Here is a 14802-nt window from a genome sequence, read left to right as displayed (position 1 = left end):
AACATGTAACTTACAGAAGTCGCAATTACACGAGTAACGAAGTGCGTTTCCGCTGCATTTCTTCTGCGCTTTCCGCACACGCAGAGCCATCTTGCGGCAAACACAGAAGACCCCCTCCTCTCCATGTACGGCGCTGCCCGGACAGATGGCGCGCCACGCGCGCATTGGAGCTGCGGGGACCGGTGCGAGGCGGTTCGCGGCCCGGACTCTCTCTCTCCTGACAACGCTTCGCCTTGCTCCCTCTGGAGAATCAAGCGTCCTTCCTTTCTTTAGATCGCTATCTGTCTATCTCTCTGCCCGTGCCGATCACGACGTTTGGCTGGCGTGCATCATTTCCCCCTCCGAGATACCGAGTTCTTCGGTTCGTTCCGCTTGCTCAGGCGCACGTTTCGTTGCTGCGCCGAACGCCGCGTTGCTCGACCATATGGCTCGACGCTCACCGCGTCCGATGCGGGGCACCTCGTAAGTGATGGCTGCCCTGTAGCCCATTGTCTTACACCCCTTGGCGGGTCGACGGGAATGCTGAACATGAAGAGGATAACTTTACACGATCTATGATACTTATAATGCCTTCAAAGTCAGAACGAATCGGATCCACTGTAAATACGATATTGGGAGTATAGTCTGGTAGTGATGCGCTAAAAGGGACAGAAAATGCATTAGCAAAAGTCTCATTAAGTACTTCAGCACTGTCACTGTTAGGGATGGGATTTGATTGAGAATCCATGAGAGAGATTGATGGCTGATCTGACCCATTAACAACGTTCCAGAATTTTTTAGTATCAGTTAAAACAAATGATGGCAGTGTGACATTAAAGAAATGTTGTTTAGCATCTTTTAACCATTTTTTATAAGTGCTAACCATGGCTCTTAGGAATGGCCAATGCTCTGATTTTCCGGACGACTTTGCCCTGACATATAACCGCCTTTTTCTGTCCCCCAGGCATTTTAAGGAACGAGTGAACCATTAGGCAATACAATTAGTCATGATGATTTTACGAGGGACGTGCAATTCGATTAATTCATGCAGTTTTTTTATACATGCACCAATTTTCGTTAACAGATCGTTCGCCACATGCCAGGACGAAATCGTTGAGAAAAAGTTGGAGGCCATCATTAATTGAAGAAAAATTTGCTTTAGCATAATTGTGAATGGTTTTCGTTTTATTTGGCGTTTTATTCGACGGTAAATTCAACGTGATGTGCAGTAAAGAATGATCACTTAGGCCTGGCAAGTATTTTACCTCGGAAACAAAATCTGGGGCGCTCGTTAGCAAAAAGTCTAATACTTTAGAGCTGGTAGCTGTCGTCCTTGTCGGCTGGGTAACCATTTGCGTTAGCGAGAAGAAGGAGCAGCAGGCCTAAAAACTTGCCGACTCAGAAGACCCGTCACCGTCTACCGCAGGGCTAGACCAGTTAATGTTCGGGAAATTGAAGTCACCAAAAATAAAAATAGGACGATCAGGAATCATTGTTTCAATTATGTTCGGATTATCATGAAGGTCGTTAGAAAAGCCGACGGGCGTAGATGGTGCGCGGTAGCATGCACAAAATAAAATAGCTTTATTGTTAATTGTAACCTGCACACATTAGAACTCCGATGTAGTATCAACATTAACTTCAAAGCATTCTAGATTGTTGGACACAGTGATTGATACACCACCGCCGCGACCAAAAGAACGGTCACAGCGAAATACACGGTAACACTGATGGCCGAATTGATGTGTCTGTAGCGCTGCTGCTCTTCTTTGGAAAGAGCGGCAGTTCCAGTGTCATATCACAGCGGCGTCTGCTGTTAATGGGCGTTTTACTGGCCATTGTTGATTTCGCTTTTGACTTCCGTCGAGTCCGAGATTATACCATTCTTGGCTTTCCTAATCGATGGTGTGTTGGGGTTGCTATTTGCTCTTTTACGCAGTGGCCTTTATCGGGCTAGCGTTTCTTCTACGTATCTTTAAGTCCCTCTAAATCAGCGTTGTTCTTGGAAGTTTTGGATGCTTTGCATCTGTTGTACTAGGAGTTGCAGTGTTTTGTCCGTAGAGGGCGCCGCTTTTGTATGTTCTTGTTGTTGTGCCGCATGTGTGGGTTTTGCTTGTGCCGCCTTAAATTTGAGTTGTCTTTCTGAGTGTGGTGATTTCCAGCCTAAGTTCCAGCCTAAGACTGAAGCACTGTATGGGTGCCCCTTGTTATAATGACTGTTCAAACATAAATATAATATCAGCTGGAAAAAGTACTCAATGCACACAATTATCATTACCAATCGCAGACGTCGGCACCATCCTCTTCATCTGTTTATCGATCTTCAATGCAGTGACTCGGCCCCATCGAGACCCTCTCCACTTTAGTGTGCTCCTCGCCCTTTTCAGTCAATTAGATAAGACAAGCCACTCAGTGTAGGCAATGTTCGTTTTTCAAGCAAACACAAGTGACCTCCTATGAATCAGGAGAGCGTTTGATTGGTCTCTTCAGACAACCCTGCGGGTGACCGCGTGAAGCTTGCGTTGGCCGTTACGCAAATTTGACGTCAGGAGATTGGAATAAAACATTTTGGAATAGTTTTACGTTATAGCGCCCCTTATGTCATAAACTTCGCAGAATGCTAGTAGTTAACGTGGATGTATGCAAAAAATAAGTTTTTATTTGTGTGCGTGACATATAACCATTTGAGTAGAAGAATGACTGCAGGTCAAAATTATAGACAAACTCAGTGTATAAAGACGGCGTCATGTTTAGATGACACACGTGACCAGTCAGCTTCAGCAATCGTCTGCAAGAATATATTTTTGTGAAATATAGCTTTAATTAACGTTCTGTTTTCTTGTAGGTTAAAGTTCTCCAAAAAAGGTGCTTCAGAGTAATGATGTGTGATATGAGGTCAAACAACGAAAACTTCTGAGGGACACAAGAAAGGTTGGACAAAGAGTGGTCAATGAGCGAGCCTAAAAATACTTTTTAGGGTACGCCGCCATTCTCCAGAATCTACGGGACACCAGTTGTGGGGAGCGTACCTACAACTACGTCCAAGCATTGTCGACGAACCGTACGGCGCACCCATCGACCTAGGAAATCTCAAGACGGACAAATTTCGAGTAGCAGCAAAAGGCACCCCACTAGGCTCAGTTATATCGCTCCTTCTGTTTAACATCGCTATGCCGAAACTCCCGAAGGTTCGTGATAAACTCGATGGCATACGGCACTCCCTGTATGCCGACAATATAACAATCTGAATTCGAAGCGGCTCCCCGGAACAGCACCAGGACGCCCTCCGCGAAGTCGTAGACTACCCCAACACTGACCTAAAAAATTGCGGACTTCTCTGCGCACCGGAGAAATGTGAACTCCTGGTACTTAAAATCCGAACCCGAGAAAGATCCCCAGTATGTACAATTACGGAATCGGAAGTCTCTCTTGATGGCGTCCCTTTACCTCAAATCGACTCCCTCCGGATTCTTGGCTTAAACAACCGAAAAGACGGCTCAGGAGTCAGAACACTACGGAAACTTCAGGCTACCAAGACTCAAGTGGCACACCTTGTAAGCCGCGTAGCCAACAGAAGAAGCGGTATGACAGAACAAGATACCGTCTGCACCATCCAGACAGTCCGAAGGACTCCGACGCTAAGCGCAGAAGCGGACGCCTAAAACAGCTCAGCAGGGAAGCGTGCGGACGCCGCGTTGCTGATTGCCGCCGCAGCTGATCGCTCCGATCTACGCTGTACGGTCAAGGTCACTTCCCTTTCCTTGTGTGCACCCCTGTGGCCCTGTAACGTCATTCCGGAGCCGTCGCAGAGCTCCGACAACGCAAGTACCTCTTCACTTCCATGTAGGCGCCCGGCGCCAACGTTGCCCAGCCTCACGTCTCCCCCCCCCCCCCCACCTCCCTGCCCTGTGCTTCTGGTTTTCCATCTGTGTCCACTCACCGCACCTCCGCGGCAAGACAGCGGGGTTTTCGAAGTATGGGAAGCCTCGCCGAGGAGAGCGACGCAATAGTAGCCATGCGAGCGTAGATTTCGCTTTTCGATCCATCCTTGAGGCGAGGGTCAAAGGTTGCCAGATATTCCGGCACCAACGAGAGAAGCGAGCGTATCAACGTCGAGTGCCAACTTCGGTCGGTTCGGTTGCCGTTCCTTTTCAGAGCTCTCTCGACTTTGCTTCTCTGAGCCGCGCGCGCGTGCTGTTTAAGTTGAGAGAAGTGATCTTAAGTGTACTGATGGATATTATGAGCATCACCATTGAAAATGGGCGATGCTTAATGCCACCACGCTCATATTTGCCTCCTGTTCTATACTAGGCTCTAAAACTCGTGGCTTGTGTTAACCAACCATCGAACCTGAAGGAATATATACTGCCTTAAAAACTAGTTTCTTTGCATACCTTGTGTTCCCTGTCTTTACGCCGGGAGTACTTCAGCTTCTCTATCACTGGTTCATTAGGTTTTCTTTCCCCTATTCTGGACAGCTTAAATACCTCTTCATTTAACTCTGGATGAACGCTGCAACATGCTAAAAACACGTGTCCTGCTGTCTCTGTGCTACTTTCACACGGTTAAGCACATATTGCCGTAATATAAAAAAAAATTTCTCCTGGAGCACAGTGCTCTCAGACGTACTAATGAGGCGTCGAACAGTACTTCACTGCCCTTTAAATTATTATAAACCGTTTGTGGTATGAATTTTTCTTTTTTGCTTTTTCATGTAGTTTCAGGGATGGCTTAATTCTCCATCGCGCCTATATAGTGTGCTGTTTCCGCTATTCTAGCTTCCCGTTTAATTCCCATTTTCTGGTCCCTCTGTACGACTTTAACGTGGAAAGCACTTTTAACCTGAAAGGACTTTTACTAGCAGTTTCCAGGTTCATTCCTTTTTTTTTCGTTGCGAGTCACCGTTTTTCCTTTGTAGGTACTTCCTATCCTTAGTTTCCCATCTAATTTTCTTCGCATTCCTCAGTTGTTCTTCAAAACAGATTTTGCTTTGTTCCTCCCGTGCACCGAAGGACGCCCAACCCGCGTCTCCTTGTACCTCACGCGCTCCATTCATATAGTCTCTGAAGCCAGCCTTGTAAAAGCTTTAGTCTAGTTTGCAGTTCTGATTTTATACGCAACAGCAAATTTTGATGCGCCAGTCCAGAAGCCAGGACTCCTTTCCACGCGCCTCGGTTTAACTTATACTGACCGTTACACTTGTCGTCCGCCATAGCACTCTATATCTGATCACAGCCGCAGTTGTCGCTTCTTTTTTTTCGCATGGAGCACTTGTGCTTTTGTAAGGTGGCATGATACTAAACCGGCTAAACAATATAATACAATTGCCTGGCATAGACTGAACATCTATCGAGCAGCGCGGATGTGATGTCCTGCCTTCCTCTCTCTCCTCAGGCAGATCCTCAAGGCCCTCATGGACCCGAGCAAAAACAAATCCGAAGGCAGCAAGTCGATACAGAGGCTAGTCCACCAGTACGAAGGCACAGACGAACAACTCCTTGAGGAAGTCCGGATCAAATGCTACGGCAAAGAGCAGGTCGAGAGCTACAAGGAAGAATACCGCGGCGAAGAAAACCCTACTACGGACCGACCCATCATGAGAGAAGAGGTCGTCGAGGCGATAAGATCGGCCACCAAGTACACGGCGGCGGGGGTGGACAAAATCCGGAACTCGCTAATCAGAAATGTCGGCGACGAGTCCATCGATCAACTGACGGCCTACCTCAACAAGCTCTGGCAAGAAGGAAGAGTTCCGGCGGAGTGGAAACACGCCGTCGTTGTAATGATTCAGAAGCCAGGGAAGAAACTCCAAATAGAAAATCTCAGGCCGATATCCCTAACGTCGTGCCTGGGCAAGCTGTACGAGAAAGTGATCACGAAGAGAATCCAGTCGCACTTGGAAAACGAGCAATGGTACCCGGACAGCATGTACGGTTTCAGAGCCAACCTCTCAACGCAAGACGTGCTGCTGCAACTCAAGGAGGAAGTGCTCGAGACGATGCCGAAAACGGGCGAAAACGTCGTCATGGCCCTCGACATAAAGGGGGCCTTCGACAACGTGAGCCACGCGGCCATCATGGAGGGCATCAACAACACCAACTGCGGAAAGAGAGTGCACGATTACGTCAGGGACTTCCTGAGCAACAGAACGGCGACGGTGGGGCTGGGCGAGCTGAGAAGCAACGTCTTCCCCACGCCGTGCAAGGGCACACCCCAAGGATCTGTCATATCGCCCGTCCTCTTCAACGTGGCAATGATTGGCCTGGCAAGAAAACTTAAGGAGATCCGAGGTATCCAGCACGCGATATACGCCGACGACGTCACAATCTGGGTCACCCAAGGATCCCTCGGAGAGAAGCAAGAAAAACTGCAGGAAGCGGCGACCTGCGTGGAAAACTACACCAGAGAAAGGGGACTGCGATGCTCCACGGAGAAGTCGGAGCTCCTCAGCGTCGGCAAGCACCCAACGCAAGCGACACTGGAGGTGACCCTCGAGGGACACAACATCCCGGAGAAGAACATGATTAGGATCCTGGGCATGTGGCTACAAGGCAGCCGGAAGTGCAGCCACACCATTAGCCTGCTGAGCAAGGCGGCGGAACAGGTGGGCCGCATGATCAATAGGGTGTCCCAAAAGAGATACGGAATGAAAGAAGAAGACACTGTGAAGCTAGTCAACAGCCTAATTGTCAGCCGAGTCACGTACTCCCTGCCGTACCACGTGACGACCAAGGCAGAAAGAGAGCAAGCAGACACCATCCTCAGAAAGGCGTACAAGACGGCTCTGTGTCTACCGAGAAACACGTCGAACGAGAAGTTGCTCCAGCTGGGCATCAGCAACACCTTCAGCGAGCTCGCCGAGGCTCTGCTGGGTACGCAAACCGCGAGACTCAGAGGCAACCCTACGGGACGAGCGCTCCTGAGGAGGTTGGGTCGGGATACTAGCGGACTGGCAGACAGATACGCGGACGTACCGGACCACCTCAGAAAAACCATTAATGTGGGACCACTGCCAAAAAATATGGATCCCAACTTACACGAAAACAGGCGAAAAGCTAGGGCCGAATATGTTGAGAGAACGCTAGCCCAGCTAGACAATACAGTATACACGGACGCCGCCGTATATCCACACGGAAGAGAACGCGTAGCCGCAACGGTAGTGGTTAATAGGGAAGGAAACTCGATCACGTATGCCACAGCAAAGGTCGCTGGCACAGCGGAGGCCGAGGAGATTGCCGTAGCGCTGGCGGCGGCGGAAGGTTATAGAACAGGCCGATCTCTCAACATACTGACGGACTCAAAAGAGGTGTGCAGAAACTACACGAGAGGCAGAATCAGCAAAACTGCCCTCAGAATACTCAGCGGAGCCACCTCCGCCGAGAAGGAAAAGCCCCGACACAAACTAATCTGGATCCCGGGTCACGTAGGCATAGTGGGGAACGAAAGGGCAGACAGCCTAGCTCGAGGTGAAGCGTTCCGAGCTGGGTGGTCGAATGCCCCGGAGACCCACCTACAGGCTTGCGAGGGGGGATACGCAGAGACCCTGAACTTACATAGAGGAACTAGAATTAGATATCCGCCACCACACAAAGACCTCTCAAAGGAGGAAGCGACCAGCTGGCGCAGACTACAGACAAACTCCTTCCCCAACTTACACGTGCTCAATAAGATGTTTCCGACACAATACAGGGCCACCTGCCCTTGGTGCGGTGCCAAACCTACACTTTACCACATCACCTGGGAGTGCGAACGCAACAAAGCATTCCACAAACACGAACACCCGAGTGCGGAGCATTGGGAGAGTCGGCTCACCAGCAGCGAGCTCACGGCCCAAAGGGCCCTAGTGCAGCACGCGAGCGATGCAGCGCGACTCAGTGGAGCCCTGGAATAGGGGCCCACCCTTGCTGAAGAGAAGTCTCCAGTCGCCAGCGCCAAGAAGATGAAGACGACGGAGACCTCATAACCGCGAAACTCTCGAAAGAGAGACTCAAAAGTTTTCCCTCCCTCCCTCCCTCTCCTCTCCCGGCGCTTACCTGCTCGCTCGCTCGCTTCCTCGCAACAGCTGCGCATGCGCACTTGTTACGTGCTCTGACGTCATCACCGGAGAGGGCGCTTAAGGTGCGCTTCGTACGCTGCTCACAAGGGGGCGAAAGGGAGGGAGGGCATGGGGACTCGCGCTGCACTTCCCCACGCCCTCCCACCCTTCTCGCCCGCATGTCGTGCCAGGCGAAAGGCTCTCATTCGCTTAACCTAAAGACCACCAACGCCCAGGTGCGAGTGCCACTAAGAGACACCTAAGTCAAAGATTAGCGTCGCCTACCATTTTTTTTTTATAGATTCATCAAAGCAAACCTTCTATTTTCGCAGCAATGCCAACTTATTTGCCATGCTTTAGGCAGGGGTGGGTCATAGAGAACACTAACACCGAAAAGAATGAAAATAAGAATTTAAAACATCACACGCGCAGGCCAGGTCGTGGTCTGGACATTAAACAATGTTTGCAATGAAAGCAGTTAAAACGACTGGGAACGGCAACACACTAAACGACACACCCTTCAAGAATAACTGCGGATGCATGCAGCACATTCCACAGGCTATCAAGCAGTTGCATAACAGGTGATTCAAGAAGGCATAACTCTATCACCTAGGGCAAGCATAAGGGGATGTCGCATCTTGGTTCAAGCATACATGAAACGGCAGCTCACAAGTACTACGTCCATAGTAAAACACCACTGAAGTCATCATTCGAAAACACTGAGGTTCGCGAAACTGGCAGGAAGTAACTGAATTAATGCAAAACCAAAGTGGTAAAAATAGCTCATTAGAAAATCCAGAATCAAAGAGAACAATGTCGCGCGCGTTCACCGGATTCAAGTAGCAGTGTACGTGTTCGACACAGCAGGCGCACAAGAACAAAGCAGCTAAATAACGTGACAGACAAGGAGCACTTTGAGATCCTAACTGCTGTCTGAGTTGAAGTTACTCCCACAGTACAAACTTGAAAAGCGCCAATAACTACGAAAGCATTTCACGAGGTATCGATGAAGAAAAATAGGGTGCGCGACAACTGGAAACGTAAAACAAATGTTAGTTCTGGTCTTTTGTATCCCTCGGCACCTCGCTACTAGCAAGTGAAATTATGCATGCACCCCGGCCAATGCACAGCTTTCGCGCGACGCTTCCGTGACAGGTGGGACTGAAGCCCAGTGCGTCTGTCTTCAGAAGGCCCTTCACAGACAGTGGCCCAGTCGACCTGCGGCTGCGACGCGCAACCAAAGGCATCGCAGAACTCTCCGATGTGCCCAATGGACTCCGACAGGCTCAGCCCATCATCGTCGTGGTCGAGAGTCTGCCACGAGTGGTGCAGGACAAAAAGCATGAAGAATACTTGACTAGCCGAAAGATGGTAGTAGCCGAACGCCAGCGCCCTCCGGTGCCAACCCGGAGCAGCAACGGCGCGGGCCGTGGATTGCAGCGACAGCAGAGCGTGCTTCAGATCGGGGGCCAGGTCGCGTCCGAGGATGTCTCTCATACAGTACGCGCGAAAGAACACTTTTCGACCAGTCTTGAAGTCCCAGTTCTTTCGGTCGATCAGCGCGTCCCAGAGAGCGTCCGCGAGCAGGACGCCGAGCACAGCGGCGTTGTTAACAGCGGCGCTGTTGACTCGGGTGCGGTTGCCTCCGCGGGTGGCGTTGAAGTTGAGGAGCGTATAGACGCCGGCCGAGACGACGATATGATTGCCCGCTCTGCTGACAAACGCCTGGAATAAGTTATGTCGGAGCCTGTGCAGCCCTGAGAGGCCCCGCGCCGCGTTGATGCGTCTCACCTGAAAGAGTGAAAACAAACTTCCTCAGAGCACCGGAGGGCGACGGTATCGGTCTTGTATCTGTTAAAATGTTCTGTTATTCTCTCGTGCCGCTTCGGCGCCTAACTTATACCTCCCGGCTTCACGTAAACCATTTTGCAGTACTAGTGGATCAAAACATTTGAGAATGAACACGTCGTGCATACACTGATATGATAGGCCTATACTGTCGTAGCCATGTGCCTGGGTACGCACGACTCAAAACGCGTAGACGCCTTGAATTTTGGATTCACCGAGAGTACTGTACAGCGTGCGCGCAGGACAGCGTGGCTGTACTTACGAGGATAGGTGCGTATTTATCTGGCCCAATGCACGGCTTGCGAATGCGGTGACGAGGGTGCTCGAAGAATGCGATAAAATAGCCCTGGAATTCGTAATGTCATTTTGTTGGCAAAACGCTCGGTATGTGTAACAATATATGCACGGCTCCTTCTTCGCCTCGAAATCTTCTTCGCTAGATGATCTTTTTTTTTTTCTTTTGCGCAAAATTTTTTTTTCATCGTCAGGTAAGCAGGAAAAGCACTCGCAATTCTCGCTTACATCTAATATCACGTACTATAGAAATGTGCTAATTAGGCCTCCTGATTTACACGGCGCGATAATAATCGGGCTCACTAATATGCCTTTAAGACAATCAAGAGTTGTTGAACAAGGATTGCCGCTGAATTGCAGCTTTGGGCCAAGCAACATGTCTTGTCGGATGACTGTTGATTACTTCAAGCCTACGTTTACGTAGTGAACTTCTGTCCTCATTAATCGTCCTTTGGATAGTGCTCACCTGGAAATGGAAATCGCGGAATTCCAGCGCGTTTTCGAAGTAGTTATCGCTCGCGTCGGGCAGGTGGTGCGAGTACGGTGCTGTCATGTCCACGGCCAATACGACGCGAACGCCTCGCACCACCCTGCGAACCTCGCTCGAGTTTAGGTATGCGGAGAAGGTGACTTGAGCGTCCGCAAGCACGGCGTCGGCGACTCTGTGGAATAACTGCAGCACGACAGCGTCTCGGTCGGGACTGGTCATCTGCTCTGTCAACAACACGTCCCAGAGTGGAAACAGTTTCACGATCTCCTCACCGCAGAAAGCCGCCCGGGCCGCTAGGCTAGCGGCCACCTCCATATTTGTGATTTCTCGGGCAAACATGTACCACGCCGTATGGACAGAAAAGTAGACGAGCGCCGCTGCCTGGACGGTGGCGTCCTTGTCGACGAGCACTTCTACGATGCCCACGATATTGGAGGGATCCTCCAGGCCAATCAGTGGGAAGGTCCTCAGAATTACCTTCCACGAGGACATGTCTGCGTTGGGAAACGCTTCGTCCAGGAGGGAAAACTTGCCCGTGTAGATATTCTCGTCGAAAACATTGCGTGCGGCTTGCAATCGCGCAATCAAAGCTGCCAAGGCGGCGCGTGTAACGTTAAGACCCGTATAACTGTTCGCGGTGTCGAACATGACTTTCGTGAACTCTGTGGGATAGGAAGTGCCGGCAGTCAGTATGTTTGGCGCGGCTAGATCGAGCGGCGATGACGAACAGCGTTTCGTTCCTTTCGTGCCACTGTACGCTGTCAGCTCTGAAGACGCTGAAGATGTAGTACCGGAAGTGCAGCAGACCGACGACTTTGATCAGGTCCACGGCGTGCGGCGAGATCGTTCCCGACCAGCGCCGAAACAGGTCGAGGATGGCTTTCACCGCGTGCTCCGCGGTGAACAGATTGCCGACGGCCGAGGCAAGGCAGCTCTCGTGGTGCATCCTGAGGATGTCGCTGACGGGCGAGCGCAGTTTGCCCTGAAGAGTCGGGTGAAGCACGGACGAGGCTAGCGCGCGCTCCACGATCGCCTGGCGGTCCACCTTGTTCTTCTTGTAGCAGGCGTAGCCGATGAAGTTGTTGCAGGGGTCCACCGTCAGGTTGGACAGCATGATTATCGTTCCGATAGCTTCGGGGCAGCAGAAAGGCGGGACCTCAGGGCCCGGCTTGGAGGAAGTGCCTACGATGGCGCGCACCAGGGCCCACAGGAGCGCCGCGAAGCCGAATAGAAACAGCGGTGTGAGCAGAATCAAGCACGCAACGAAAACTTGGTGACCGTGGGTGCACGAGGCTTCGTCACCGGGCATTTCATTGGGAAGCCCCTAAGAAAGCAAGGATTCGACGGAACGTTCAAGCTTCTTCTTCTTCTTCTTCTTCTTCTTCTTCTTCTTCTTTGGGTCGTGGCAAGTACCAAAGATGCCGCAGTTACCGTTGTAGGACGCGGCAGTCTATGAAATGGCGAAAAGGAAGTTCCGTTATCACGCCTGCCCATATAAATTTAACTAGATTACTTTGGGTGTCTGGACATAAGGGATTATCTGTGAACGAAATGGCTGAAAACCTTGCGAGAGCGGCCCTTAGTGGCCCTGTCCTCTCATTAATTACTTCCTACATCAGCTTACTTAACTACTGCTAGATTCAGTAGATATGCAATTGCTCAAGACATCTTGAACCCAACTACAGCAGTTTTTCCCGAATATCGACACGTCCTATGCCCTCGGCACAAAAATTCCTTTACCACCAGAAAAACTAAAGTGATGTTTACCTGATTAAGTTGGCAAACACCATTATTACATATTTATTATAACAGGGCTGGCCTGCGCTCTCCTCTCTGCGCCCAATCTGTGCAGAGGATGAGACCATAGATCATTTTAAATGCAAAGCACTTCATGGGCAACATTTGCCACTTTCACAGCATTTATCTAGCCGCCTTGGTCTTGGTGCTCTCATGGTCGTTCCGTGAACTTGATAAGTACCAAAATTGGCATAGTATGACAAGAGCGTATTATGAACATAAATGATAGGCATGACATGAATATCATGACATGCGTGTCATCTAGGCCATGAAACAGCCGCCTACGCCTTGGTGCTCTCATGGTCATTTCGTTAACTTAATCGGTAGGCTCGCAGCGCACTGGTTCGCATAACATCGATTTCCATAGGGCGTGGGATCTGCCGCCTTTTTCATTATCTTCCCTTTTTATTATCTCCTCTTAGAATAAGAATTTCTTTTATTGAAGGCGGGTTAATAAATTAAAGTCTAGATTTTTCTGCGTGCCAATACCATGATGTGATTATGAGGCACGCCGTAGTGGGGGACTGCGGGTTAATTTTGACCACCTGACTTCTTTAATTAATGGGCATATAATGAAAAGTACAAGGGCGTTCTTTTGCGTTTCGCCCTCATCGAAATGCGGCCGCCACGGCCGGGAGTTGATACCGCACGCCCTCCGGTTTAGCAGCAGAACGTCAAAACCACTACGCCGTGACAAGAGGTGGGCAAATGCCCTCATTTTTTTTCCTCCCTCACCCTCACTATGCCAGCGTCCTCCTCACCTCACCATTAGATTGAAAATTTTGACCGCCCTTCCTCACCCTCATCCTCACCTATAAAAAAGTTATCCGCCCTCCCCAACCTCACCCTCTCGCTGAAAAGGCTACCGTCATTCTCTTACCATACGTTTTATACAATTTCAGTAAAACCATCTGCTTGATCCGCGAGCTTAGTTTGCAACACTGGTTGTCTAGTGCCATTCCTATTGTCAAAGCGTGCTACACTTCTTTCATTATAGGCGCTTGAACATAGGTCAGCAAAATAAACGGAGCTCACTCAGACTCACTCACAAATTATATTTTTTTGCTAAGAGCTCGCTGGGTCTCTGACTCACCAATATTCTACGTAGCCGGGATCACGCGGACTCAAACTCATCAGAACTATACTCAGTCAGGCTCAATGGTAATCAAGCTCGCCAGATCTATACTTAGCTGGGCTCACTCGGATTGAGATTCACCAAATTCTACTCAGCCGGGTTCACTCGACCTCACTTAGACAGATCCGTAAAGGTCTTCTGGGCCCACAGATCTCATGCACTCAGACACTTTTGAATTGGACATATCAATGACAAAAATGCCCTAATACCAGGTTAATATATAGGGTAATTCATAGACCTTACAAAAGTTAGTAACTTAGAAAAGAGTACGGACGAGAGTCTTTAATATACAAGAAATTTCCTTATTTGTTTATTCAATGTTGATCACGATGTTTTGTGAGAACAAAATAAGTATGACGCTCGACTTTAGCAGTTCAGGATTTATTTCGCGTAAAGATAAAATGCGCAAAAGCGATCTTTAAAACATACGCATATTCATATTTGTTTGTGTACGCGCACGCGTTTGTTCCTTCGACGCATGTGTACCTGTCATAGGCGTATCTTCCGAGGGGGGAACACTTGCCTCCCCATTGTCGAAAGTCTGGGGCAAGGTATTTCATTTGACGCCCCCGCCCCCCCATTTTTGAAAGCAGCCACTCTCGGCGGAATGCTGGAAAGTCCAAAAAGTACAACTGAAGCAAAATTTTCTTAATATATACCATATAGGAGAGATAGGGAGGGAAAGGGGAAGGCTTGTCCCCTCCCCTGTCGAAAAGTAGTGATACGCCACAGGTGCACATAACGCGACTTCCGAAATACTGTCTGTCACTACACAGCTTGAATGCTAATCGCATTGTCGTCGAGAGTCAACGTAAGGTGTGAGCTGAATTTCTTTTTTTAATTAGAAGAACGGGATGTTTCTGGAAAAAAGAATTTCTAGAAAAATAACAAAGAATTCAAGAACAAGAAACCATCTGAATCTGAATCTAAAACATGAAAATAAATCCAGTGGCGTGATTAAAGTTTTTCCGGTGTCACGAACGGCTCAGAAAGTCGTGTGGGATATCATACATGTAGTAGGTGTGTACGAGTAGTGATTTTTGGTATCGAATCGAATAGGAATCGTATAGTGCCATAAGCAAATCGAATAAAAAATTTAATACTTTTCAAATAGTATTCGAACCATGAACAGTGTATATTACAATTAATATAAAACAAAATTCACATCCCAGTAGTCTTAAGGAAGTTTGTCATAATACGTTATGAAGCGTTGCTTTAATAAAG

General features: G+C 49.2%; 1 protein-coding gene across 1 annotated transcript; it reads right to left on the bottom strand.

The window, feature by feature from the left end:
- Nucleotides 1-8348: 8348 nt before the first annotated feature.
- LOC135911744 (uncharacterized) lies at nt 8349-11997 on the bottom strand. Its single transcript, XM_070538433.1, has 2 exons — nt 10623-11997; nt 8349-9805 (listed from the first exon to the last, which is right to left on the bottom strand). The coding sequence occupies exons 1-2, from the start codon at nt 11292-11294 to the stop codon at nt 9104-9106; spliced, it is 1374 nt and encodes a 457-aa protein (XP_070394534.1). The 5' UTR covers nt 11295-11997; the 3' UTR covers nt 8349-9103.
- Between the last annotated feature and the right edge of the window lie 2805 nt (nt 11998-14802).

The sequence above is a fragment of the Dermacentor albipictus genome, chromosome 5 (assembly GCF_038994185.2).
Source record: "Dermacentor albipictus isolate Rhodes 1998 colony chromosome 5, USDA_Dalb.pri_finalv2, whole genome shotgun sequence".
In the NCBI taxonomy this organism is placed as follows: domain Eukaryota; kingdom Metazoa; phylum Arthropoda; class Arachnida; order Ixodida; family Ixodidae; genus Dermacentor; species Dermacentor albipictus.
Note: the sequence above shows the minus strand (reverse complement) of the source record. Positions and strands in the feature narration are given on the sequence as shown.

Coding starts and splice junctions, on each gene's coding strand:
- LOC135911744 (XM_070538433.1), bottom strand. CDS start 11,294: ATGTTCGACACCGCGAACAGTTATACGGGTCTTAACGTTACACGCGCC. Junction 9,806..10,622: donor TCCGCGATTTCCATTTCCAG/GTGAGCACTATC, acceptor TCACTCTTTCAG/GTGAGACGCATCAACGCGGC.